The sequence below is a fragment of the Sphaerodactylus townsendi genome, linkage group LG05 (assembly GCF_021028975.2).
Source record: "Sphaerodactylus townsendi isolate TG3544 linkage group LG05, MPM_Stown_v2.3, whole genome shotgun sequence".
NCBI lineage: Eukaryota > Metazoa > Chordata > Lepidosauria > Squamata > Sphaerodactylidae > Sphaerodactylus > Sphaerodactylus townsendi.
Window position 1 is genome coordinate 33,034,038 of NC_059429.1, and position 27,038 is coordinate 33,061,075.

General features: G+C 42.0%; 1 protein-coding gene across 1 annotated transcript in view; it reads left to right on the top strand.

Annotated features, from left to right (window-relative positions):
* The first annotated feature begins 2,277 nt into the window (after window positions 1-2,277).
* PTPRC (protein tyrosine phosphatase receptor type C) overlaps window positions 2,278-27,038 on the top strand; it is a 103,263-nt gene continuing 78,502 nt past the window's right edge. Inside the window, exons 1-2 of the mRNA XM_048495897.1 lie at window positions 2,278-2,329; window positions 2,411-2,530. Coding sequence (XP_048351854.1) covers window positions 2,464-2,530 — 67 coding nt within the window. The 5' untranslated portion in view covers window positions 2,278-2,329; window positions 2,411-2,463. The remainder of the gene's footprint in view (window positions 2,330-2,410; window positions 2,531-27,038) is intronic.

The following is a 27,038-nucleotide window of genomic DNA, read 5'->3' on the forward strand; positions in this document are numbered from 1 at the left end:
AGTATAATGTCACTCATCTTTCTTTTGCAGACATACTCGTTGATTTACATCAAGTCCTGTATTAGCACACCCTCTGGAAGGTGGCTGTCTGGGCCCAGGGCCTCTGGCAGAACTCATTTCTGCAAGCCTTTTTCCAGCCTGCTTACTTGCAAGTGCTCTGCCCTCCCTGCTGCAGCTGTTCACACTGTCCAGTACCCTTAGGGGAGGGGCTGTGGGTGGTGCAGATGGCTGTGAGCCTCAGCAATTGGAGGAGAACAGCTGACAGGCAGGTAGTGGAACACATGCTCAGCCCCCCCTAAATCTGAAACCAGTTCTGATTTACCCATAGCCCCCAATTTATTGTAAAGAATTGTTTTATTACAGGACACATACAGAATAATGTGTCTTCCCTAATCCTAGTGTTTGAAAATATATTTCAAACACATCAACACTAGAATGAAATTTTCAGGAGTCAGTATCAAGTCTGAAGAGAGCTGTGAGGAAGTGGAATATCAAATTTCTCACAAGTAAGCCCCATCTTTATGCAGGGATGACATCCACACATCAGAGGGGTTGCTACAGGCCACTTCTGTAAAGACTCATTTCCTCATTCCTCCTTTGGTAGGCAGGCATGCAACACAAACAGTCATCGTAGGTAATGGGAGTTCCGTGACATGTGTCCCTACCACATTCCCATTCAAACCTCTTTTTCATCCTGGTGCAAGTTGCTTGAGCTCTGAAGTCTGAGTTTCAAGTAACTTGTACCCCATGTGAACATAGGAAGTGGATGAAGTTTGTTTTTGCATTGCACAATTACACTATGGCTACCAATCTTGATCCTCCTTGATCTGAGATTGCAAATGCCTTAGCAGACCAGGTGCTCGGGAGCAGCAGCAGCAGAAGGCCATTGCTTTCACATCCTGCATGTCAGCTCCCAAGGGTATCTGGGGAGGCCACTGCGAGTAGCAGAGTGCAGGACTAGATGAACTTTGATCCAGCAGGCTCTTTCTTATGTTCTTACCAGGGTTGAACCGGGATAATATATACTTGGGCCATTTTATCCAGGTTTCTGCATACACTTGGCTCTCCACTTCTGCCCAGGAGTAAAGTTAGGACCAGGAAGAAATGCTCCAGTTTGCTCCACATGAGCCAGACTTCTGTATTTACTTTGGAAGCATGTCTGAGCGTGTCCAGTGTCCTGGTTTCTGTGGCTGTTGTTTTTGAGTAGCAGCTTGAATGGATATCATGCGGGGAGATCAGGCATGGACAGGAAAAATAAACTTGGTCTACTCCCGATTGGTGTTTTTGTGTATGTGCTGTGGGAATGGAAGAAATTGATCTGTGTTTCTAATGGTTTAAAATACGATTTTGCTGTCAGAGGGAGAAAACTAATGAATAGGTCTGCTAATTGATTTAAAATAAAGTGCGAAAATAGGCCAAGTGATTGTTCTGATTGGCTGTCGCTTTTGAGTGGCAACTGCAAGCACCTGTGAGCTTGCCCGGTGTACCATGTTCTGATTGGCAGCTTGAATGAACCTCAGGCGGGGAGATCAGGTGGCTGGGCAGGTGGAAAAATCAGTCCTGCAACCAATTGGTTTTTGCATGGTAGAGGCACAAGCAGGGGTCACACCAGGACTTTTTAAAAGGATCTCCAAACTGGCGATTTTTGAAAACCCCGGGCTAAAGTAAATTTTGCAGGGCAACACTGGAGCAGGCCCGCGTTAGAATTGGGAACCGTGCAGAATTCTCGGCTGCACAGGGATATTTTCCTTGCTTGCCCCAGGATATTTTGGCAGTGCAAAAACGGCCGAAGATAACAAAAGATATTTTGGTTTTCAATGCTCCTGTTAGATATAGGTGTTGTATGCACACATAGCATTAATTGTATCCCTGGTGTTAGCATCATGATGATAGAGAACTGGGATTTGTTCATATTTGTTCTAGCCAAGTGAGGGGCAAGTTGGTTAAGTAACATACTTGGTTCTGAGCTGTGGGGAAAATTGCATTCTCTTCCTGTGGTGAAATTGATTTTTTATATATATTGATTTATATATATATATTTCCCTTCCAAAGTAATAAGGCATTTTAACTATTTCACCTTTTAAAACTGAACCCCTCTCTGTTCATCAGAACTGAAGTTATATGTTTCAACTAGGAAGTCAGGACAACTCTGCAGCAACTTAAGAAAAACCCTCTTCGCTTCCTGAAACTGAGAAAGTGGTGTGTGTGTTTTTTTAGAGAAGTGGATAAAATTGTCTCTGACATCGCTTTGCTCTACATTGTGACAGCAAGTGGTTAGTCTTGGGTGTCAGAGGAAGCTGCTCCTTGAATGATAAGGAGGCTTTGCAATGTATGTGCATAGCATATTCGACGTTTGATTTGGATGTTGGCAAGGAATTGACACAGAGATAACAATTATTTTGCTTTCCAGAGACAGACACACATGCTGTTTTGTAAGGATACATCTGATACCTGGATATAACCATGTTTTTGTGGTTTAAAGTCTTGGTGTTTGGCATGGCCCTTGTGGACACGAATGCTGCCGATGACGGTAAGTAACCTCTGCTCATTTGTTTCTTTTGGTACCACAAACAGTGGACATGCCATATGATAACTTTAGATCCAGACCCACCAAAATACCACAGAACAGTGAGCAAACCTGTGTTTGCCAGAGGTCTTAATCAAATTGGATGTTTGATACAAAAATAAAAGAAAGAGAGAGAGAGAGAAAAGAGATGTTTCAGGGCATGATGGAGAATGAGAACTACCTGGTTTGCAGCTTGTACTGTTTTAAAATGGAGTATAGGATGTGATGGTAACTTAATTGGATTAAGTGGTTGGTACAAAGCAGGTTTTGGGGTGCCTCAGAGACTAAAGAGGCAAAAAAAGACATGCTCCCTTAAAAACTATAAAAACCTAGAGTTAACAGTTTGTTTCTTCAGCATCAAAATCAAAAGCATGTTGAATGATTGAAAGGCCAAATGAATTGTATCAGTTCTTCAGCCTCAGTTAACGGTGGGGAAAAGTTGGATATAAGTATTTTAATAAATAATATTTTAAAATATTTCCATTCCTAAGAAGCCTGAGGTGCCTAAAAAGCTAAAAAGGATCACCTTGATAAGAATTTTATGTATGTATGTATGTATGTATGTATGTATGTATGTATGTATGTATGTATGTATGTATGTATGTATGTATGTATGTCACATTTTTATCCCATTGTATCCAGAAAGGTTCAGGGTGGGTTTTGATTTTGATTACCACTTCTGATGTGTTGGAAGCATTTCAACCTATGCTCACAATTTGGATCCCTGTTCTTCGGGCAGAGCCCAGAATCCTATGCCATAGCTTCCTGAGCAGACAAATCAAAAAGAGTTTCCAGGAGACAGGAGGCCTAAAAACTACAGCTCCTAATGGGTTTGTGTAGACAACCTCATGGGGAGTTCTCTCATCCTAGTATAATTTAGTCATATAGTCATGCAGTTAGGTTTTCCGTACCATACATTATCTTGCATTTGTCAAGGCTTACCTTCATCATCCTTGTGGTGACTCAGTCATTTATGTTGCAAAAATATCAAGACTGTGCTACTTTTGAAAGCAACTGGCAATGGTTTTCTTTCAATCATATCATTAAGTGCGTTCGAATTTTTAATAAGAAGAGTTTGTTTTTGTAGCCCGTTTTTCTCCACCTTTGAGTAGTCTCAACTTCCCTCCCCACAGCAGACACTTTGTGAGGATGATGGGGCTGAGAGAGTTCTGAGAGAACTGAGACTAGTCCAGAAATGCTAATAGAATTGAAACTTGGTTCCTTATTAAGCAGACAGCCTAACTTATTTTCAGTAATTTCATATTTATATCAGTTCAAAGAATTATATATTTACGTTTAATAACCTGTTCTGAGGTTTGTTTAAGAAAAAAATGTTATAGCCAACTTTAAAAGAACTTCTCATTTAACTTCTGAGCCACTCCCTAATCTCAGATCCTGCATTTAGTTCCTCAAATTTCAAGCTCAACTGCACCATAAATTGTCTTTTAGATGTTAAGCTAATCTGGTACTATCAAATAATAGAATTGTATTGAATATAATTATTACTGTCAAGGTGACACTTGATCATCATTGTTATAATTAGTGTTTCAACTTCAGAAAACAAAGGCTTCTGACCTTTGTATTGCCACTCCAACCTGAAGTTTCATAGGGTATATATTCTGTTCAACTCCTACAGTCCCTGCACCAAATTTTTAACATACTGAATTTAGCATGAAATATATGGGAGAAAAATGATGGAGGATCTCCATATTCCCTGTTATCCTCTGTGCAACATCTGAGAACAGAACTACAATCAGCATACAGTTGGGTCCAACCTGGATGGTCTAGCTAATAGGAATTCAAGGGCTGCAGTACTTTTGGAAAATCATTTGTTGGCAAAATTGAGACTACTCGTATCCCTGCAGAATTAACTTTTGGCTTATGAGCCCAACTGGGCAGTAGCAGGGTGTGTGTTTTTGTATGTATGTGAAATCTGTGAAATGTGAAACACACCACTCCCATCTGCTCTTTCTCTCATGCAAGTCCACCTCCCCCCCACCCCACATCTCAAAGTGAAGCAAGGACTGGTTACATCTAGTAGTCTCTTGAAGAGCACTCACTGTTCTTGGCTACTGTGGAACATAGTTGAATTTACATTGATTGGTAACTTTACACCTACATTTAGTAACATTTTAAAATGGTGAATGAGGGCAGAACTCCTGCTTCTACTATTTACTGTTTTATTCAGTGAATGACACCATCCATTTGAATTGATTCCACTCTAGCTGTTCAGATTCCAGGAGATATCTGATGTTCACTGAGAATCCAGACAAGTGTTGCTATTGGGAAATTGTACCCCATATTTTCTGGGTGATCTTTTTTGTAATTTTATTCAAAACATGTTTGTGAGATTTTCATTTAAAATGTACAACAGTGTCAGCTGCCCATGTGCGAAGTGACAGAATGACAGTGAGGCTTATTAGGACTAAAATCTCTTTACCTTTTCTTCCTCCTGTCTATTGTCTTAAAGTAATGTCTTCACATTTCAGCTAATTAATTATCTTTTACATCTAAATGGGGGGGGGAGTAGAAATGATGCTTTAATTGATGGCTTTCTCTCAGTATTTCTTTTCTTTCTTTTTTGTTATCAAAATTGCCAAATTCAAACATGGAAAATAAAAGAAAATAATGAATAATGCCTTTCACTCCAAAGAAAAAAGTAGGAGTTAACCCACCACCACCAACATACTCCAAAGAAATTAAGGACCCAAAGAGGGTCCACCTTAAAGGGCCACTATGAGTTAATAGGGAGCAACTAATTAAGCACAAGTAATTAAAAGCAATTCACAGCTCCACTATGAAAAAAGAAGAAAGGGCTCAGACTGTTGAGACAGTGAGTAGCGATTTTGGCCCATGATGGGAAGGGAAAAGGAATTGAACACTGCAACCGCACTTAATAGTGTTCTTAAAAACCGTGCTAGTTAACTATTACAATTGTAAAGAGGAAAAGGTTTCCTTTTTTAAAAAGTGTTTTCTTCCCCCCTAAAATGCTTAATAAGGCAGGAAACTCACTTATGAGTTGCAATATCAAGTGGAAGTTAAAGGGGTAAAACCCGTCTCTCTTCCTTACACAGTCAGGAGCCAACTTGAAGCTATACAAGTGTGCATTTTATGGAGGGACAAAGATGTGTGCTCTTCATATGACTTGTTTGAGCCCTGCAAAGGACCCTGGCAAGCGGAAGTCAAACCTTCGCTGAATTGGACTTACTGACATTATTGCTAAGCAAATTAATAGTAGGATCTTGCCTATGGGGACAAATATTGGGGGATGTTTTATTAGGAACATAGGACTGCATCAAATTCTTTATTGAATAATCAGAATTCTACTTACAGCTCGCTGTGAGAAAAGAAACTTTCAGTTTCATAACGTGGAAACTTCCTGCACCAACAAAATTCATAAGTTATTGCTATCTTTCTGAACTTGTTTTCAGGAGCTTTTGGGTTTCTTTACTGGGGGGGGGGACCCCAAATATCTGACCTAAACTTTACTGCTGTCTGTGTATTGTCAAAATGACCTTCTTAGAGGGGCACACAAATGTTATCTTCATCTTTATCAGGCTGGCTATTCTGTAGATTTATTCTTCACCATTTATATATGTGAATGTCAATGCAGACATTTATTCAAATTATTGTCAAAATAGTTGTTGAGAACAGATGGTAGGTAGCCATTGGATGGTATATGAAAACGAGCAGATCTTCATCTGTAAAGGCCAAAGAACAGAATTCTGTTTTGTGCATTTCTTTGCCTGTTTTTCATTTTTATAACTGACTTCTTCCAGTTGCCTGCTGTTCTCTTTTCTTTAGCAAGAGTATGGCAGTTTCTGTCTCGGCAGCCCACTTCTATTGTTACTTTATGCAACGCCTAACAGTGAAGGCATGGAAAGGGGTTGGAAGGGAGGGTGTATGACAATAGTTATCTTCAAAAGACAGATTTTCATCCCCTTTGCCTGCATGAAGCAGCTGCCTAGGGCATGTGCTATCCTAACTAATTGTTGCTATAGAAATCCTAAAAGGGACCCAGATTGAGGCAATATTCCGGTGCTGAAATAGTATGATATTCTTTTGTAGCTGTGAGATAGGTAAGAAGGTAGCTTCTTCTGCTTACTATCTTTTAAGGGAATCTTTTGCATTATGTGCATGTGTTCTTAAGCAGGTCAATCCACTTTTCAGCGAGTATGAATACTTTACAGTTTCTAAAAATAATCTTTTCCCCCAGATATTTCTATCTATTCATTTTTACCCCTCCTTTCCTCCAAAGAATTCAGTGCAGAATACCTGCTTATCAGTGAGGACTGTCCATTTAACCTACATGGAACTTTGCCGGTGGGGTGCTACCCTAGACAGCCACTGGTGGCCAGATATAAGTACATCTGAGATGCAGCAACTCTGCCAGTACTTCAGGGACATTTGGACTCATATAATGAGTCATGTCACCCATTGTGTCTTGTAATGCTGTCAGTTTGAAAGAGGCGGCAATGGATGAGCTAATGGCTATTGCTGGGATTAATGGCCCCTGCGGCCCTGGCTTATAGTGCCACTCAGCTAAGCTTGTTCCGGGGCATATTGCACTTCCCAGTCCTTCTGTCCCAGTTTAATTCCCACAACAATGTTTGAGGAAAGTAAGGCCACCCAGCATGTCAAAATGGGGATTTGAGTGTCCCCAGTCCTACTCCAACACACTAATCACTGTGTGACACTGACTATTCTTTGGGACAGGAGTGCCTCTTTGGGTATAGGTACACTGATCCACATCACCTTCCCATCCAACTCAGTGGGGCTGCAGTCCTGGGTACCTGAGAGAGTACATCCACCCATATATTCCTGTCTGGCTGCTGAGGTCAAAGGGGGAGTCCTGCCTATCTGTCCCACCCTCTTCAGAGATAAGGGGGTAGGGGACTTTCTCTATGGTGGCCCCTACACTGTGTAATGACCTACATGAGCTTCCTTGTAACCAATGAAGAACAAGAGGACGGGGCGTCACCATCAAGTAGTAGGAAAAAGCAAGAGCACATGCAAGGATCTTGGCAGTGGTTTTGCAAGCTTACTTAATCAGAAAATACTCGATATTTATATATCCAGTATTTTCTCAATTTTTTTAGTTGGCAGAAGAGGAAAATACTAGACTGTCCACTTCAAAGCTGAATACCTGGCAATCCTATCCTGTGGAGAAAAGGAGGTTCAATGCTTGATTTTTCTGTTCTGCTCCTTCCAGCCTGGCAGATTTGATGGGTGTTTACTTATCTTGAAATAAAACTAAACTGTCCATCTGCCTGAACCCGTTTATATGCACAATCAAAGATATTTCAGGCTGTACCAAAGGCTGTTGTTCCAAATCAGCTTTTCCTTTTTGAAGTTACAGAGTCATATTAAATCAAAAATTCTTGCTCAGTGTCTAAAAGTCAATCTTCTCTAAGTTATTTTTCTGTCACTTTCTTATTAGAAGGAATAGTATTTTTTTTCCTGGAAAAAAAATATTCCCAACACTGCATACATTTTGTGATTACTGTTTTAAAGTGTGTGTGTGTGTGAGAGAGAGAGAGAGAGAGAGAGAGAGGGAGAGGGAGAGGGAGAATCTGGTGTTTCAGCAGAATTCCATGGAAGTCAGGTAGAGATATCTACAAAGTGTCAAAAGTGGGCATATACTGAACTGGGAGATTGGGTGCAACAAGTGTTGGCAAAATAGTAAAGATAAACTTATTTTTGAAGACTCAGCAATGGGTTGATTACTGCTGTTCTGCTTGTAGTCAAGAGTAAGTGGAATGGTTCCCAGGTCAGATTGGTGGTTATTTGGTAAAGGTTAGAGAGGATCGTTGAGAGAAAAGTAGGGCAGAATTTCCTTTCCTTTTATTGGAGCATTTTCAAGGAGCTTTGGTATGATATACAAAAATATTGATATGCCATTTGCAGCAAATTTAAAGTGCATTTTGGGGGCAGGGGGGAGAGTTTGGAATGAAACAAAGCTGGGTGAGTGGCAGTGCCACATGATTTTCTGCACAGAAATGGTCATGGTGGGAGATAAATTAGCAGGAAACCCCTCTGTTATGAACCAGCTCAGGAATAACAGAAGTGGTCTGCAATCTACAAGGCTGCTATGAGCCAAACATGCTCCTTGTCCCTCATACTGGCTTGCCTAGCCTCTAAGGAGTGGAATCACTCAAAGGACAGCATGGTTTTTCATCAGCTCCCTACGATATGTGGTTTCTTGTTGCTCTCCTCTTTTTCACAGTAATGGACATTTGCCTGTACATGATAATTTGGAGCCTGCTGATGTAGGTATGTGGATGTGGTGTTAGCCTGTGGATAGGAAACCTGGGATCTGCACCCGTTGCTTGCTTTGACTGGTTTCTTTGATAAGGAAGGGTTATATCTTAACTAGAAGAACTGAAAATGTCTGCTGTTTCAAGAGTCATTGCCAATCAGGGTTTGATGTTAGTCTGTTCTGGATGTTATTGATGAATCTGAAATGACGATCCTGAAGTAATCTGCTCCATCCCATCTTACAAAGAGTTGGTTGTAAGAAACATTACTATTCATTGCATTCACCTTTGATGTGAAACTAGGTTATGTTAGTTTTCAATCTTTTAAAAATCTATGCTTTGTATTGGCTGAATGATTACACAACAGAGTTGCACAAACTGATTAGTATAGAGAACACTTTATTCAGGAACTGGTATAGTTGATAGTGAAGATAGGTTCTTAGGTACAACACTAACTGAGAGAGGGCGTTGTGAGTTGTGGAATTTCCAAGATGGAGGAGGATATTGCCCTAAGAGTGGCAATCTGGAGACAAACAAGGAATAACTCTAACCAGGAAAGAAGATGCTGAAAGTCTTTCCCCTTGCTGCCACCTGTGGGTGGTTGTTCTTTTCTTTTGCACACTAGACATTGCTTGCTTCAACAGTTTGTACTGCCAAAGTCATGTGTAGTTGTGTTTGAACAGCAGTGCTAGATATGAAAATAATGAAATATTGATCGGTTTCTCAGAATATCGGTATAAAATGAAACCTGACCACCATTGTGGGAATGCCGCCTTTCCTGCATGTAGGGTTTTTGCAGTGGAAGCGGGGGATCTTGATAGGTTTCTTGGTACATTTCCGTATCTTTAAAAATGATTTTGTTTATTAATGTTAAAAAGGTTTTTCAGAATTGGAAGGAAAAGACTGCCATAAGACATAAATGGTAAAGCACAGCTGGATAGTAAATTTCGAGCACGAGGTGCCGTCTGCTGAGTTTTAACTGCATATATCAATAAAATGAGGCCCTTGCATGCAGCTCTTTCAAGTACTGCAAAACCATTTATCTATTTTCAGGCATTTTCTCCACTCTTTGAAATAAAAGCCGTTTGTGGCCATGGGCATCAGGAATTTTAAATCTAGCTGTGAGTGTTTCAGTACCATTTACAATGTACATAACATGATCCTGAATAGAAGCTATTTTCTAGCTTCTGCCTTTATATTTCCCCTTTTCCTGTATGCTGGTTGTCATTATTCCCTCTGTGTCAACATGTCCTCAGTTGGTAAGCTTGCACGGCTTCTATTTTATAGATTCAAAGTCTTATAATCCTTTTGCTCCCCATTCACAATCCTACAACTCCATGGAGAAAGTTATTAGCATTGACCAAATCTTTTATTGCATGTAGGAGGCCATTTTTTCTTTTTTGTCGTAAAAAAGATGGACTCTGTGGAGCAATTTTTAAAAATTGCCTTTGAAATGTCCTTTAGAAGACTAACATTGGAACCCCTGTAAGAGAAAAAAGAAGGCTCACCAAAGTGACTTTTTATATTACTCATTGCAAGCTGTATTAATTAAATGTACTAGCCGTAACACCAGATGTATTATAGAAACATAACTTGCTATCACCAAGAAGCTGAGCATGTTAACAATATGGTTTTAGGTCAGAGTTATAGCCAAGAATGAATTTTGGACTGACAGCACTAGTAAGATAAGAGGAAGGGGGCTGAATAATGTTTAACCTTAGGAGAATTTGACGTTGTGCTTTTTGTTCTAGAGTGTGCTAGATTTCGATCAGTTTTTTATAATGCAGAAAGGTCTGCTTGGAAACAGAAAAGATAGAAATGTAGAGCTGGAAGGCGCCTCAAGGGCCATCTAGTCCAACACTTCTGCACAACACAGGAAATTCACAATTACACCCCCCCCCTTCCCCAGTGACCCTTGCTCTATGCCCAGGGGAGGACAAAAAACATCCAGGATTCCTGGCTAATTTGGCCTGGAGGAAAATTCCTTCCTGACCCCAAAGCAGTGATTGGCATTTCCCTGAACATGAAAGAAAGGGCTACAAGGAAAACCAAGATTCATGTTTGCTTCCCAACCATGTAGGTTTCAAAGGATAAATATATTTTGCATCATATTTTACACCCAGGGATAACTGAAAGTGGAGATTATTATCTTTGAGAAAAGGAACGAACTTGAGCCAGTGTCAAGTTGATGTATATCTCCAGATTTTAAACTCGGCCGATACCAGAAGAGGAGGTAGGGAAGCTGAATTAGTAGCTTTTTTGTTACTGTGCAAGCATCATAATGTGTGCTGGGGTGTTTCTAGAGAACATGGCACCAGGGGGCAAACATTGAACTTGTGCCCCCCCCCCGGTGTATCTATTGCCCTTACTGTTTATCATTGCCATGATCCCACTAGCAGTAATTTTAAAGAAAGCAAAGATATCAAATGGACAAAGACTTGGGAAAAATCTCACATTTGCTGTACATGATGATTTGAAACTGTACGGAGAATCAGAAACAGAAATCTAATCACTAGTGAATGCAGTCCGAATATTCAGCACAGACATTTCAATTTGGCCTCGGAAAGTGCTCCACTGTGGCAATAAAGAGGGGCAAGATCGCCAAGAGTGATGGGATTGAAATACCTGATGGCCAACTCTTCAAGTGCAACCAGGACGCAGATTATAAATTCCTGGGCATTTTACAGCTGGATAACATCAAGCATGGGCAAGTGAAGACTGTGGTCAGCAGAGAATATACCCAGAGAGTGAGGAAAAATTCAAAATCTAAATTAAACGGCAGGAATACCATCAAGGCCATTAGTACTTGGGCCATACCCATCATCAGGTACACTGCGGGAATCATCAACTGGACACAGGTTGAGCTGGATGCATTGGATAGAGGAACTCGGAAGCTTATGACAGTGCACCATACAGTGCACCTTACTCCCTGCCGTGAAACTGATAGATTATACCTTTCTCAGATATCTGGGGGCAGAAGCAAGTACAGCAAACAGTGGAAGAGGAGAAATATACACAGGACAATTATGTGAATAAGAGGCCCTTTTCGCACAGGCCATATACAGCGTCCCAGGGATGGCAAAAACACCGTCCCTGGGAGACCGTTCGCACAGGACGTGTTGCTGCTTTGCAGCAGCACCGTCCTGGTTTTCCCTGGGCAGCATGAAGCCGCCCCTGAAAACCTCGCTCAATGAGCGAGGTTTTTGAAAAACAGTGTGTTATCGTCGGCGTGGTGCAAACCGCACCATCGGGAAGACGCTGTTTTCCCTGTTGACTCCACTCACCATCTTGTGCAGCAGGGCAGCGTGGGCGGGTCCCTGCAGTCCTCCAGAGCGACACTGGATGGGACAGTGAGTGGAGGGGGGTGACCGGAGGCGGCTCCATACAGAGCCGCCTCTCCAGCTGAGGGGGAAGTGCCAGCTGCTCACACGCTAGCATGCAAACGGTCCCCAAGCTTCCGCCGGCATAAATTATGCTGGTGGAGGCTCGGCTCCGCGCATCTGCGGAAAGGGCCAAAGTCAAGAACAGGCATTGATTGAAGCGAAGGACAGACATTTGCTGAAGGCCCAGGAAACAAAACAAGAATACAGAAAAAATGTGATTAAAATGTGATTAAAATGAGGACCGAAAGCTGGCACAACAAAACTCTGCATGGCCAATTTCTGGAGAAGATCAAGGACAAGGTGGACAACAAAAAGACCTGGCCGTGGTTAACAACTGGAAGTCTGAAAAAGGAAACTGAATCCCTGATTTTAGCCGCTTAAGAGCAAGCCATTAGAACAAATTCAATCAAGACCAGAATCGAAAAATCCTCGGATGATGCAAAATGCAGATTGTGCAAAGAAGCTGATGAAACTGTAGATCATGTCCTCAGCTGCTGCAAAAAGATTGCCCCGACTGAGTACAAACAGAGGCACAACTCAGTGGCCAAGATGATCCACTGGAATTTATGCAAGAATTACAGCATAAGATCAGCTAAAAACTGGTGGGATCATTGTCCAGAGAAAGTAACAGAAAATGAGAAGGTCAAGATCCTGTGGGACTTTTGAATCCCAATAGACAAAGTGTTGAAACACAATACACCAGACAACACTGTGACTGAGGACAAAAAAGTGACCATCATCGGCATAGCAGTACCTGGTGACAGCAGGGTCATTGAAAAAGAACAAGAGAAGATCACTAAATACCATGATTTGAAAATCGAGCTTCAGCGTCTATGGCCCAAACCAGCTGAGGTCATCCCAGTGGTAATCACTGTTGGAAGCACAAATTTTAGGGATTTGCTTTGTTTATTTTTTTCTTAAATCTCTAACCATCACATGCGAACTGTGAATTAAATGTTTTGCTGGATCCCTGATTTTTGTTTACATTCTGGTGACTACATAATTCTCCTCTAGCAGTTATTCTAACATGAATTTAACATGTGTTCCCATAGTTCAGGTTACTGAGGTTTTAGAGAGAAGAGGGAGAACAGAAGTATATAGAGCTGCTTCATTTCTGCCTTAAAATAAATGTATAGATAAGTCTACAGCTGTACTGCTAAAAGAATTTACTGTGGAGTTAATCCCACATCTCTATAATTTTAACAGGGTTTTTTTTGCAAGCTGCTGTAGCTCTTTATATTTCCAGAAGAATGTAATGAAATTTGACTATCCCTGTTAGGTCACATAAGCAAGACCTGCTACAGAGGTGTGTCCACTGTTCTCACAACAGTGGAGCTATTCCTCTGTAATTAAGAGAATATTTCATGTGAGTTATGAAATCATGAGTTATGACATCATGGGAGACTTGCAGTTTCCATAAGTGGTTCTCAGCATCCCCCCCCTTTCAGCTTCTGTGCTTCCTGTTTTCTGCCTTCCTGTTGATTTGTTTTGCAAATTGAAGCAGAATATCAAGCATTCCAGCTCAGCCTGCTCACAGTTTGCAACTAGGAGTGTGTCCAGTGTGAATGAGGTCATCTTGTAGGTTTCCTTGGTTCCAAATCCTTCAGTGCATGTTCTGGGTATTAAAGCTTTACACTGCCGAACAAGGTGTCAGTGGCTGTCCCGTCAGAAGTCAGTGCACAATAGATTTGTTAATGTTAGAGCACTGGAAATACTTGAGATCTTAGCTTGGGGATACGTTTAACATGTGTACACGGCAACTGTACATGGCCCCCATACAAGCACACAAAAATCAAAATTCCATGCCAAAAATGCTGAGAACCTGTATGAAAAGCATAGCTGCATATTTTATCTCATATGCCAGGGAGGAATGAAATGAGCAAATGAACCTGGACATAAGTGACCATATGATAGCTAATGCTCCAGTGATATGAACACAGTCTATGGCCCCTTCCGCACACGCAAAATAATGCGTTTTCAAACCACTTTCAAAATAATGCGTTTTCAAACCACTTTCAAACCACTTTCAGAACTGTTTGCAAGTAGATTTTGCTATTCCGCACATCTTCAAAGAGCACTGAAAGCAGTTTGAAAGTGCATTATTCTTCATGTGTGGAATGAGCCTATGTGTTTCCCCCGAAGATGCCAACCACAAATGCAGGTGAAACATCTGGAGAAAATGCTACTGGAACACAGTCATACAACCCGGAAAACCCACAACACCCTAGTGCCGTGGTGGCGAACCTTTGGCACTCCAGATGTTATGGACTACAATTCCCATCAGCCCCTTCCAGCATGGCCAATTGGCCATGCTGGAAGGGGCTGATGGGAGTTGTGGTCCATAACATCTGGAGTGCCAAAGGTTCGCCACCACTGCCCTAGTGATTCCAGCCGTGAAAGCCTTTGACAATGTGTGAGGATCCTTTGACATAAGTAGCTTTATATGCCATTCCTCCTTTTGACAGATAGTCAGCCACAGGTGATGAGTAATTCTTCCAAGTGTTTCTGTATTTCTGGACTCTACTTAGATTTGTCAACTATGGAACTAAATGCATCATGTGACTTCCCTCATTTGATGTATATCTCACATCTTAGTAGAGTTGCCAGGTTCCCCCCCCCCCCCAGCCATCAGCAGTGGATGGTTGGGTAGGGCTGACAGGGGAAACGCATGGAGATTTGAGGATGGAGCTTGGGAGAAACAGGGACCTCAGTGCCATGGACTGCATCCTCCGAAGCATCCATTTTCTCCAGAGAAACTTATCTCTGTAGTCTGGATATGAGCTGTAATTCTTGGGGATCCCCAGGTCCCATCTGGAGACTGGCATCCCTACATCTTAAGCATGCGGGAAGAACTGTGTATGCCTCCTGAGCACCCTGAAGAAAGTAAGGGGCACAAATGTAAAGGGACCCCAGGATTTCAGGGGAAATTTTGGGCCTGTGCATGGGCGGGGGAGCAGGAAAATCACACTCCACAAGTAAAACGTCTTGCACCCACTAAAATGTTAGTCTGGGCTTCATTTTCACTGCTTATTCACATCAAGAAGAAAACCAAAAGTTATCAAAACATGTATTTTTCACATTATAACAGCTCCGGTATTGGCTGACATGTGGGCCATCATTGATTGTGCCTCTGCTTTGCAGCTAAGGAATATATCCTGGTATTGGACAATGGTGTGTTACACAAACATAAGCATGCGACTATACCAAAACAAAGTAATCATGAGCCTCCTCTTAATGATATGGTGTGGAGCAAGGTAGGCCATGAGGGATCATAAACATTACAGTTGCTAGTAAAATATACTGATCTGGTGCTAGGAAAGACAAAACTGCAAGGGGTACTCTAGCAATCATCTGTTTTGGACATTCATGTAAACCAGCCACCCACTCTAATGAGGAATGGCTGGAGCTCCATGAATTTTCACGATGTACAATATAGGCTTGTAAGGGGTAAGAGCAAAGATGGCATTTTTATTGAATAATGACAAATGGCTCAGACATCCATTCTGATTACAAGAGCCAAGAGATCTTTATTCTTAAGCAACAAAAAAGACAAGACATACCAACAGTGGCACTCTAGTTGTGGCCTTCTCATGATTTTAGTTTTTCAGAATTTTTGGTAGTGATTCATCTCTGCCCCTTTTTGTTAGTACTGTGGACATGGAAAAATAAAATAGATACAAAATAAGACCATGGCCAATGGTGCAAAATAAAGTTACTGAATTTTAGCTACTGAACTGAATGCAAAAGAAGCCAACATTAAGATCAATAAAATGCATTTAAATTTAATGCATTAAAATGCATTTAATTTTAGCATTAAACTACTCATGTGGTGATTTTTACACTCTTGCTTGATCTCAGATAAATATGAAATCAAAACCCAGTTGTTATCAGTGAATTTTCTGCATGCCAACCCCAAGTCTGCTGGCCTCTTCACCAATTCCCACCAATTCTTTGCCTACATCAGTGGCCTCATCAGATAAGATATGCAAAGGTGTTTACTATCAAGATCTTGCTGTAGACCGCCTTCAGTCTTAGCTCTTAGTGTCCTCTCCCAATTAAATGTCCCTATGAAACAGGATGCTGAACTAGAAGGACCATTTTCCTGATTTAGAATGGGTGTTTCTATGTTTAGAAAACACAGAGTTGAAATGCCTGAAATGTGGGACTGAATATGAAAGGCCATGCTAGCCTAACTTCATTCAATCTCAGAAGCAAAGCAAGGTCAGCCCTCCTTAGTACTTGGATGGGAGACCACCACGAAAATCCAGGGTTGTTACACAGAGGCAAGCAATGGCAAATCACCACTGAAAATTTATTGCCTTTAAAACCCTATGTGGTCGTCATAAGTTGGCTGCAACTTGATGGGAAATAATGGTGCTATTGTATAGACTTCATTGGGATGGATCTAGGGCATCCTTTGATTCTATCTTAATTGCTAACACAATTATTATTGCCATATTAAATACTCTTCCATCTGCTGGACATAATTTTTACGTATCATTTTTATTATAATTTTGCCTATGTTACAGTGACCTTCCTGTATTTTCATGGTGCTCCTGCTTCGTATTGTTCCAGCCTGGCATGAATGCCTGCTGGAATACTTTTTAACAGCAGCCAGTTTTTCTCTGTATTGGCCAGGATGCTTGTTTGTTTGTTGTGTGAGTGTTTTAAGAATTCAGTCACTGACCCACACACCCTCCTTAAAGCTGACTTTTTAAATCTGTTATTTCTAGGAAGACGGTCTTGGTAAGCTTCACATTCCTTTGTTCCCCTGGAGGTGCATGTTCCAAAGTGAAAATGGAAGTTGTCAGTTTCGCACAATCTTAATACAAAAACTAGTGTACCTTGAAAAGTCGTGCCATAGGATATAGTTGCTAAGCATGCTAAGCATTTAAGTTGCCATCTTGTATATTTTCAGCCATTTCTGTATTTGTATTGGTGTTTTTATATTATTTGGATTTTATTGCTGTTTTAATTGGGGTTTTATGCTTCTGTATTGCTGCCCAGAGCCCTTTGAGGATGGGCAGGATAAAAATTCTATAAAGAAATAAAGAAATAAACACAGTGGTAAAGTTGTTCTAATTAAAATATGTTGTAATTGCCCTGTAGCCAGTTGAATAGTCTGCATATTTGGCTCTGATAAAATATGATTGTTGTTTGCAAAGGCTCTTGTGTTAAAAACTTGGCTGTAAAAGAATGACTCATTCATAACTGATGATATAAATTCTGAATTTTGTTACAGAGGAAATGAATTGCATCAGGGATTGTGCAAAGCATGGTTCTGTGTGCACACACGCTTTTTGCTGAAGGTTGTTAAACTTATTCTTTCCACCATCATTTCATAGAAAAGTATGACCTGCCACAATGCCAGCATATTATCTGCTTTTAAAAAGTTGAATTATTGAAGCTAGTAGTGAAAATGATTTTGCCATAATCATTGATATATCCTATAATGCAAAAATGATTTTTATGTTTCAAATGTTTGCCTTAAAGCTATTGGCAGCATAGTGAAATTACTCATAGTTCCCATGTTGTGTCCCAGAATTTCTGTGCTGAGATCCACCCAGACTCCTCTGATGATGTCACTTGCCCCCAAAAATCTCCCCACCCTTCCAACTTTGATCATTATCTTCATGGTCAGCTGTTTGTAATTATCTATTATATAATAACCAAATAATACGTAATGTCTGTTAAAATGTAGAATCAATATATCTAATTCTCAGCATAGCCTAATCTATGGATAATTAAATTCAGAGACTGGGCATATGGATACACATAACAGATCTTTCTGTAAACATGAAAAAAACCCAGGTTTGCAGAAAAATCTGAAATTTAAAAATAAATATATCGAAATAGAAGCTGCACATTGACCTTCTATTTATTATATTGTTCACAGAATTTCTGTTTATTTTATTTGCAGAATTTGTATCTCACCTTTTTGCCCTTAGAAGGGTCACCAAGGCGGCTAACCATTCAAAACATACAAAACTATTCAAAACAAAACATCATCTCACTGGCCATTGTAAGGGTTGCTAGGCAAATCAACAGTATTGCTAGTCTTCAAGCTTTTGTTTCTGCCAGTAAAGGGTAGTAGTGGAGCAAGATCCTTTTCAAGGGTAGGGTTGCCAATTTCTTGCTGGGACTTGAAGATCTCTCTGAATCACAACTGATGTCCAGTCAAACGAGGTTACTTCCCCTGTAGAAAATGGCTGCTTCAGCAAGTAGACGTATTTGTTCATTTGTTTACATTATTTATAGACTGCCTTTCTTATGGGGACTCATGGTGGAGTGCATATAATGAGTCAGTACAATCAACAACTTTCAGTAACCAATTATATTTGGATTTTAGAAGTTTGGAACCATCAGTAAGAAGTGAATCACAGCATAAGTTTTAATGTGCCACGTTAAGTGGTACAGAAATTACATAGTAGGATCCTACTTACATTAAGCTATATGTAGCAGTGTAGACCACAGTACTAATAATTTATCCAAGTAAGTCTGTGAATGATTTTGTACAATGCCACCCTATTACCTGTGTAGAAAACCCTCTTCAATAGTTTGGTTGTGCATAGTTTGCAGCAGGCAGTTCCACAAGACAGGAGCCACAATGGAGAAAGCACATGAAAGGAAAGTCATTGGTTTTACCCATTTGCAGAGTGACACCTGCAGAAGCCCCTGCTGACATGATGAGTGAAATTGTTATGATGGATTATAGAGGGAGAGGCAGTCCTGCAAATAAGAGGGGCCAAGGCCATGATGAAGAGCTTTGTATGTGACAGCCCATATCTTAAACTTAGATGGTAAGAAATGGGCAGCCTAGGGCATTATACCCTGCTGAGGTCCTGTGCCTCCCCAGACCTTGGCCCCACCTTCAAGCTTTAGGAATTTTCCAACCCAGGGTTGACAACCCTACCCTGTCCAGGGATGTGTTGGCCCCTTAGAGAAGACTCAAAGATAGCAAGCCTGGCAACAAACCCCAAGCAACGTGATACCCATGCAATTTGCATGACTCACCCAAGACTTAATGCTTGCTATTGTTCAACTGCAGCCAGCCCACAAAAGTCATGTGATGCAGTGGTTACAGTTTCAAAATAGGATCTGGTGATATTGGACCAACCTCAGCCTAGCATATTCAGAAAATGGTTGTGAGGATAAAATGGAAGAGAGGAGAATAATGTCAACTGATTTGGTCCCCTATTGCGGAGAAAGAATTGTGGAGAAATGACAAAAATAATAAGTATTGTTGATGATAGTGGGACAGGTAAAAGTTAAACTGGTTGGTGAGTGGGAAGGAAAGAAGGAAACAGAAAAAGTAAAGGATATGGTGGTTGGCAGGAAAAGCAGAACAGGAAATTGCATGGAGAGGGAGATACAAAGGAAAATAAGGTATCCTTTGAAAGTTCGTACTTTGTAACTAGATCTAGCAGCAAGCTCCATGCAGCTGGCACATTTTCTTGGATAGAGACTGTGTGTGGGGTGGAGGTATGGTTTCCAGATCCAGGTTGGGAAGTTCCTGGAGATTTGGGGTGGAGCTTAGGAAGGGTGGAGTTTGAGGAGGGGAGGGGCTTAGTAAGGTATATTGCATACAGTTAACCCTTCATAGGAGCCATTTTCTCCAAGAGAAATTATCCCTGTTTGGAGATCAGTTGCAATTGACCTTCCGAAGTGCCATCTGGAGGTTGTCAACCCTAGCCTAGAGGGAAAGCTGAAGACAGAGCGGTGGGTTGCCCAGTGTGATGGAGAGAAGGAAGCAGGACAAGGGAAGAGGCTGTAGGGGCATTCATGGAAATAAGGCAGGGGAAATGCAGGGCCCTTGCTAAGCTTTCAGTTAGATGCTGGCCTGAGAAAACTAAGCTTGAGCTCCCATGTAACCAGTCAAGTTCCCCAGCTGTTAGTAAACAGCTACTATCTTCTAACCTTAGAAAGGTCAAAGGAAAGTCAATCAGCTAATGTTGCATAATTCAAATTAATATGAGAAAACAACCTGATTCATTTGGCCTCTTGGGATTAGCAGATCAGAATGCTAGAGTAACGGTAAAAAGAAATTATTGAAAAATAAATGTCTGATAACGTGTGTATTCTTGTCTTCCAGCTTATAGTTACCCACTTCCCTCAGATCCATGGTTACCCACTTCCCTCAGGTCCATAGCATTTCCTTCAACAAGCTATGTGTGTGGGGGGGGCGGCGGCGGCGGCAGGTTGCACCAGTTCTTGACTGTTCTTCTCCCCCCCCCCCATGTCATACCTCACTGTTTCCTACTTTTCAGGTCACTACTTTGAGACCAGTTGCTTTAACTGGCGTTCTTGACCCTCCTCTCCTCTTTCTTTCATAGCATTCTGATCCTTCTGATCTTTCTAGTTTCCTCAGAACCCTGTCTCTGATTAGCCACAAGTCTTGCTTCAGTTCCCTCATCTCTTGGTCTTCTCTGACCTTTATCTCAGGTCACCTGTTCCACCTACACATCCGTCAGCTTCTGCCTCCTCGGTCCACTGCCTGCTTTATACCCTTCAGGTTCCTCGTCTCTGGGCTCTCTGCTTGCTGACTTCCCTGTGTCCTGAGACCCCTTCCTAGCCCACAGTCTGTCAAGATGAAGTTTTAAGTCCAGCAGTTCTCTCGCAGAATCTGGATGACAAACTGTCCAGTACCTAACTGATTGAACATTCCCACTCCACCTAATCGGCCAATCACTGGCGGATTCCGTATGGGTCAAAACAGTGATATGAAAATGGTGTGAAAACAGTGTAAACCCTTTTACATCATTTAAAACCATTTTACACCATTTTCACACCGCTGTTTTTGGCCCATGCTGAATCCGCTGCTGTCAGAAAGGTCACCATCTCCTGCACAATAGAATATGCCTTGGTACTTTAAAGTGATAGAAAGACTCTAGCTGACTGCAACAGTCATACATACCTTTTCTCCTGGCCTTTTCCACTCCCAGCATACAATGACTACATTGTGCTTGTGACAAATCCGCTCTTCCTTACCTGGCAAGCTAGCAGTTTCCATTGATGAGCACCCTACGCACTTGTGTGTGTGAGAGGGAGAATGTGTGCCTGTACACAGAGACATAGACTCCAGCCCACGCAGTATACCTGACCTCTGCTAGTCTTTTAGTACAACAGAAATGTTGCTAGTTTTAAAATTTAGGTTTAATAGGTTTCTGTACTCAATACTGTTAAATGGCGACATAGGAAAATCATAACTTATAATATGCAGAAGGATTTTGGGAGTCCCGAATAGTGTCACCTATCCAACTTTATGTCTCGAAGTTGGCCTCTCATATGTGGAAACAGAAGCTTGGATTGCCACCATAAAGTATTGGCTCAAAATACATTTTAGATCACTTGCAGGTGATATAAACTCAAACCTTTTTAAAGACAATTTTCAATTCTATTGGTTCAAAGTCATTGAGAACAAAATCAGAACCATAGGATTTGATTTGGACAATGTCGGGACTGATAGTGAACTGCATATTTTCAATCAGATCCGCGAAAGACTGAGGGATCTGGAACATCATTGTTTCTATCCAACAAAGGCGGCTGTATGCTCTCCCCGCTCCCTCGGAATACAACCAAGTTACTGGTGAGCAAGAGCTAAATATCTCTCTCATCTCTGTTATCCATCAACCAACGTCGTGCATTCATGCTTAGCACGCCTCAAATGATTCTCCCATCAGCAGAAACCTCAGGGAGATACCTCCAGATCCCTAAACATCACAGACTATGCCGCTATGGATGTGGACCCAGGAAACCATAACCCATTTTCTAAATGTTGTCTTCACAGTAACCTGCGCCACGATTTTACCTATTCACCCTCTGCTGCTTCCAAGACTTGAGCACTCCAAGTTCCAGGCCACTGGCCTTCTGCTGGTTATCGTAATCCATCGATCAATCTTAAATGGCTAAATTCTTGGAAAGCATTTTAAATACCCATATTTAAATGTTTTAAAAGTTTTCTCTTTTAAATGTTTTAAAAGTTTTCTCTTTTCTCTTTTAAATGGAAATAATTTGTATGCCATTAAAGGTTAAAATGAAATGAAACTTATAATATGCACTGCAACTTTTTTCTGAAACCTTATTTTCCCCAGTTACTTTCCCTGTCAGCAACTGGGGGCAAGTACGGTAATACCTTCCCCTGTGGTCTCATTGGAAAATACTCCTGCTGGGGTTCATAGTGTATTTCAGTCATTGTGTATTTCAGTCATAATTTTATTATAGCACAAAGCTACAACAAGAGAACAACCTTGAATTAAACAAGCTTGCTAACAAGGCCAAAATGAACTGGAATTGAAAAGTGAAACTATTTTTGTTAAGAGGCTGAATTCCAGCATATTCTAGTATGGCAAGCTGGGAAAGTCAGTTTCTTTCTTTCTTCCTTTCTGCACAGCCCAAATAAAACGTCTTGAAGATGTTACAAGAAGCATTTTGGGGAAGAACTCTGCACAGTTTTTTCCCTAAGACCTTCAGGACATTTTATTTTGGTTCAACCTGGTTTTTAAAGAAAATGCTAAATTAGTGGTCTTTTCCCCAAAAAATCGGGTCAAGATGTTTTCCTCTTGCTTGTCTTATTTTCCCACCTAATTTCAAAGCTCTCCTACTTTTATTTTTGCTGCAGCTTGTACCCAAAAATTTTCTTCAGCTTGTGGTTCGCTGTCCCACCTGCCATTTGCTGAAGGTTTGCGATAGAAGTTTCCTTTGCTTGCATCTTCCCTGCTTGTAATTTCACCATCTAAAGTACATAAATATAGTTTGGACTGGCATTCCTATGCACGTGTCATTTTTCCTTTTTTTTGTTTAGAGGGAGATGCCTGTAAAGTTATGATGACTTCAAATATTGGCATATTGCAGATTCTCATATTGTGTTGTTGTAGCTTTGAAGATGCCTCCCTCAATGCAAAACAAAAAAAGAGGAAAAACAACACCTGCACAGGATCACGAGTCCAAACTAACTTTATTCATGCACTTTATACAGTGAAATTGCAGGTGAAAGAGCTGCAAGCACAGGAAACCTCTGTCTCAGACCTTCAGCAAATGACAGGCAGGATGGAGAGTCACAAGTGGGAGAAAATGGTGGGTAGGAATGAGAGCTAGTGGAAGGCGGGGAAGGAGAGGCAGGAAAAAACACTTTCCATGGCAACTCTTTTTTGTCTGCACTATGCCAACAAAAAAAGCTAAAATAATTCTTTTTAAAATGTCTGCAAGATGTTTTATTTGTACTGTGCAGAAATTTTCTTTCTTTCTTTCTTTCTTTCTTTCTTTCTTTCTTTCTTTCTTTCTTTCTTTCTTTCTTTCTTTCTTTCTTTCTTTCTTTCTTTCTTTCTTTCTTTCTTTCTTTCTTTCTTTCTTTCTTTCTCTTTACTAGGAACAGAACAGTGTCATGAATTGAAACAAAATACTGGGTTGATAATGCAACAAGTGTGTAATGTTTGGTCTCCATTTCCTTTCTGTGCCATATCAATGCTGTCTTTTGAACCTTGTTACAACTCAAGTTGCCATCCAGCTAAATAACTCATAGTTGGTTGATCATCAGTTTTTAGAGTTGACAACTCTGGCTTGGGAAATCCCTGAAGAACTGGAGGCAGTATATATGGAAGGTGGAATTAAGGAGGAAAGGGAGCATAATTGGACATGTTGTCATACAGTCTGCCCCAGAGGCGTAGCTAGGAATAGTGGAGCCTGGGGCAAAATCTGAGTCCCCCCTCGGTCATAGGCGACCGCCCTCCCCCACCACAACCAAACAACGATTTTTTGCACCAGATAATTTTAAAGGAGATTGGGGGGGGCTGGGAGAGCTTGCCCTGCCCATGAATCCTGTGATCCATGGGCAGAGCCAGATTGGTTGGGGTGGGGGCGGGGATGGGAGAGCTGGCTCTGTCCATGGATCCTGTAATCCATGGGCAGAGCCAGCTCTCCAAGCTCCCACCCCAGCTCCAGCAGCTTGCTCTGGCCATGGATCACAGGATCCGTGGGCAGAGGAGGCTGGAGCACCCCTTTCCCTGAGAGTAAGCCTGTCAGAGAGAGAGGGGCGCTGCAGCCTCAGCGTTTGTTTTTTTAAGCCGAGAAACCAAAAAAACACATGCTGAGACTGGAGGCATCTGCTGGAGGAGGGAAGGCTTCTGCTGGCCCCTGCAGGCCTAGCTGGCCTTTTGGGGTGGCGGGGGGGGGAAGGCTTCTGTCAAGCCCGGGCTGCGCCCCCCCTCTTGCACCCCACGTACCTTACCTTTACCTCTGGCAGCCTGCAGGACCTGGTCTCCTTCCCTCCTTGGTCCACCCCGCCTCGACAGACTGCTCCTTCAGCTGGCTCTGCTGGCTGAAGGAGCAGTCTGTTGGGGCAGGGGCGGGTGGAGGGGGGAAGGGGGTGGAGTCTGGGGGAGCAATTTTCCACCCACACGTGACTTATCAGGGGGCACTGGGGACAATTGTCCCAGGATGTCTCTATTGTAGCTTCGCCACTGGTCTGCCCTTCACAGTTTCATTTCCTCCAAAAGGCTGGAGATCAGTTGTGATTCCAGGAGAACTCCAGACCCCACATGGAAGATGACAACTCTGTGTCTTTGAACCAATTAGTTCCTTAATTAATTAGATTGTGAGTATGTGTGTCTTGTCGAAATATTAATATAGATGCCTTTTAGGGACATTAACAAAATGGTGAGATGACTTTTATTGTAATAAACAAGAACTCTGCCTTGTTAGAGGGAAAGATAATCTGTGTCCTTGATGATGCCTAGTTCGATCCTATGTATTCCTGAGGAGAAAAAGCTCATGCAAGAGGATCTTTTTCCTCTTCTCCCCCTCCCCACAACCCCATTTGGGCTGTCTGCTGAGCAGGGGCGTAACGAGGCAGCCCTGGGCAAACTGTAGCCCTGGGCAAAACCTGAGTTGGATGCCCTCCCCCGCCATGGGCAGCCACTCCACCACGACCAATTTTTTTTTGCACCAGGACATTGGTGCCTGCAGGGGGTGCATTTTTAGACATATCAGCACCAACATTTCAGCATATCATCAGGAGACTGTCCTTATGCTACTCCCCAAGTTTGGTGAGGTTTGGTTCAAGGAGTCCAAAGTTATGGACTTCCAAAGGGGGTGCCCTATCCCACATTGTTTCCAATGGGAGCTAATAGGAGATGGGGGCTACAGTTTTGAGGGGTCCATAACTTTGGCCCCTCGTGGAAACCCAAACCTGCACCTAAACCTGGGGTATCATCAGGTAGCAGTCTTCCCGATGAGACTTCGAAGGATTTTGAGACTGTGCCTTCAGAAATCGTCCCTCTGCAGCCCGTACAATTTTTTTCATGGATATAATGTAGAAAACTCAATGCAGCAGAACAAAAGATTTTTGGGCAAAGGTTTCTGGAATGTTTCCTGGCAGGGGCGCATTTTTGGATGTATCAGCACTGGGGCAAAAGATTTCAGGGTATCATCTGAAAGCTGTCCTTATGGTATCCCTAATGTTTGGTGCAGTTTGGTTTAGGGGGTCCAAAGTTATGGACCCTCAAAGGGGGTACCCCATCCCACATTCTTTGCTAAGGAGATGGGGGCTACCCTTTTGAGGGTCCATAACTTTGGACCCCCTGAACCAAACTGCACCAAACCTTGGGAGTGTCATCATGACAGTCTCCAGATGATACCCTGAAATTTTGGTGCTGATATGTCCAAGAATGCCCTCCCGGCAAGAACATCCTGAATAATCTTTGTTCTGCATTGAGTTTTCTGCATTGCTGTCAAAGGGGGTTGCAGGCCGGGGGGGGGGACATTTCTGAAGGCACAGTCTCAAAACTTTCAGGGTCTCATCAGGAGCCTGCCCTAATGATTCCCCCCAAATTTGGTGCAGTTTGGTTCAGGGGGGCCAAAGTTATGGACCCTCAAAACTGTAGCCCCCATCTCCTATTAGCTCCCATTGGAAACAATGGGGGATAGGGGCACCCCCTTTGGGAGTCCATAATTTTGGACTCCTGAACCAAACCACACCAAACTTGGGGGGTTGCATAAGGACAGTCTCCTGATGATACGCTGAAAATTTGGTGCCGCTAGCCTAAAAACTGCGCCCCCTGCAGGCCAAAAATGGAAAACCACTAAAAATACCCAAAAACGAACCCAGCATTTTGATGCCCCCCACAAGGTGATGCCCTGGGCAGCTGCCCACCTTGCCCAATGGGCATTACGCCAGTGCTGCTGAGGGTCAAGGAGACTTCATGAACAACATGCCACACACGAAGTGGAGCTGCAGCACAAGGCGGGCTGCAGCGCAGAGGAGAAATCCCCTCTTTACTCTCATGTATGTGTGGCAGTCTGCTCTGGAGACTTGCTCTGCTCTTGCAAGTTGGAGGGGATACTCTTGATCTTCCTGAAGTTCCCCTGAAACTCATGGCAATTCAATCATAAGAGGGCCTCTGCTTTCAGCATAAGGTTTTCAGGGGAACGAGGAGCTTGATTCCATGGGTGGAGAAGGATATGACTGTTTAGGATTTCACCACAAATCCCTCTTGAAGTAATATCAGTTTTATTTTGAAATGTTTTGTGGACTCTGAGGAGTCAACGGGTACGTTTGATTGAGTGATAGATTTGTCACTTGCTCCAAGCTTCATACACACACTGCTGATGTAAGTTAAATATATTTGGCTAACTCAGTTGCTTCCAGCTAGCTTTACTCTTATTAAAGATAGCGGAGGGGGAATCTAAAAACCAGCATCAGTGAAAGTCTAAGAATGTAAAAAAGCTTTTTAGCAGCTGTCTGTGTGGCTGCTGGTAGCTGTATCTGTTGGTAAAATCGTATGATAATCACAAATAGCGGTAAGCAACAGGTAACTGTGATTTACAGGGATATAATTC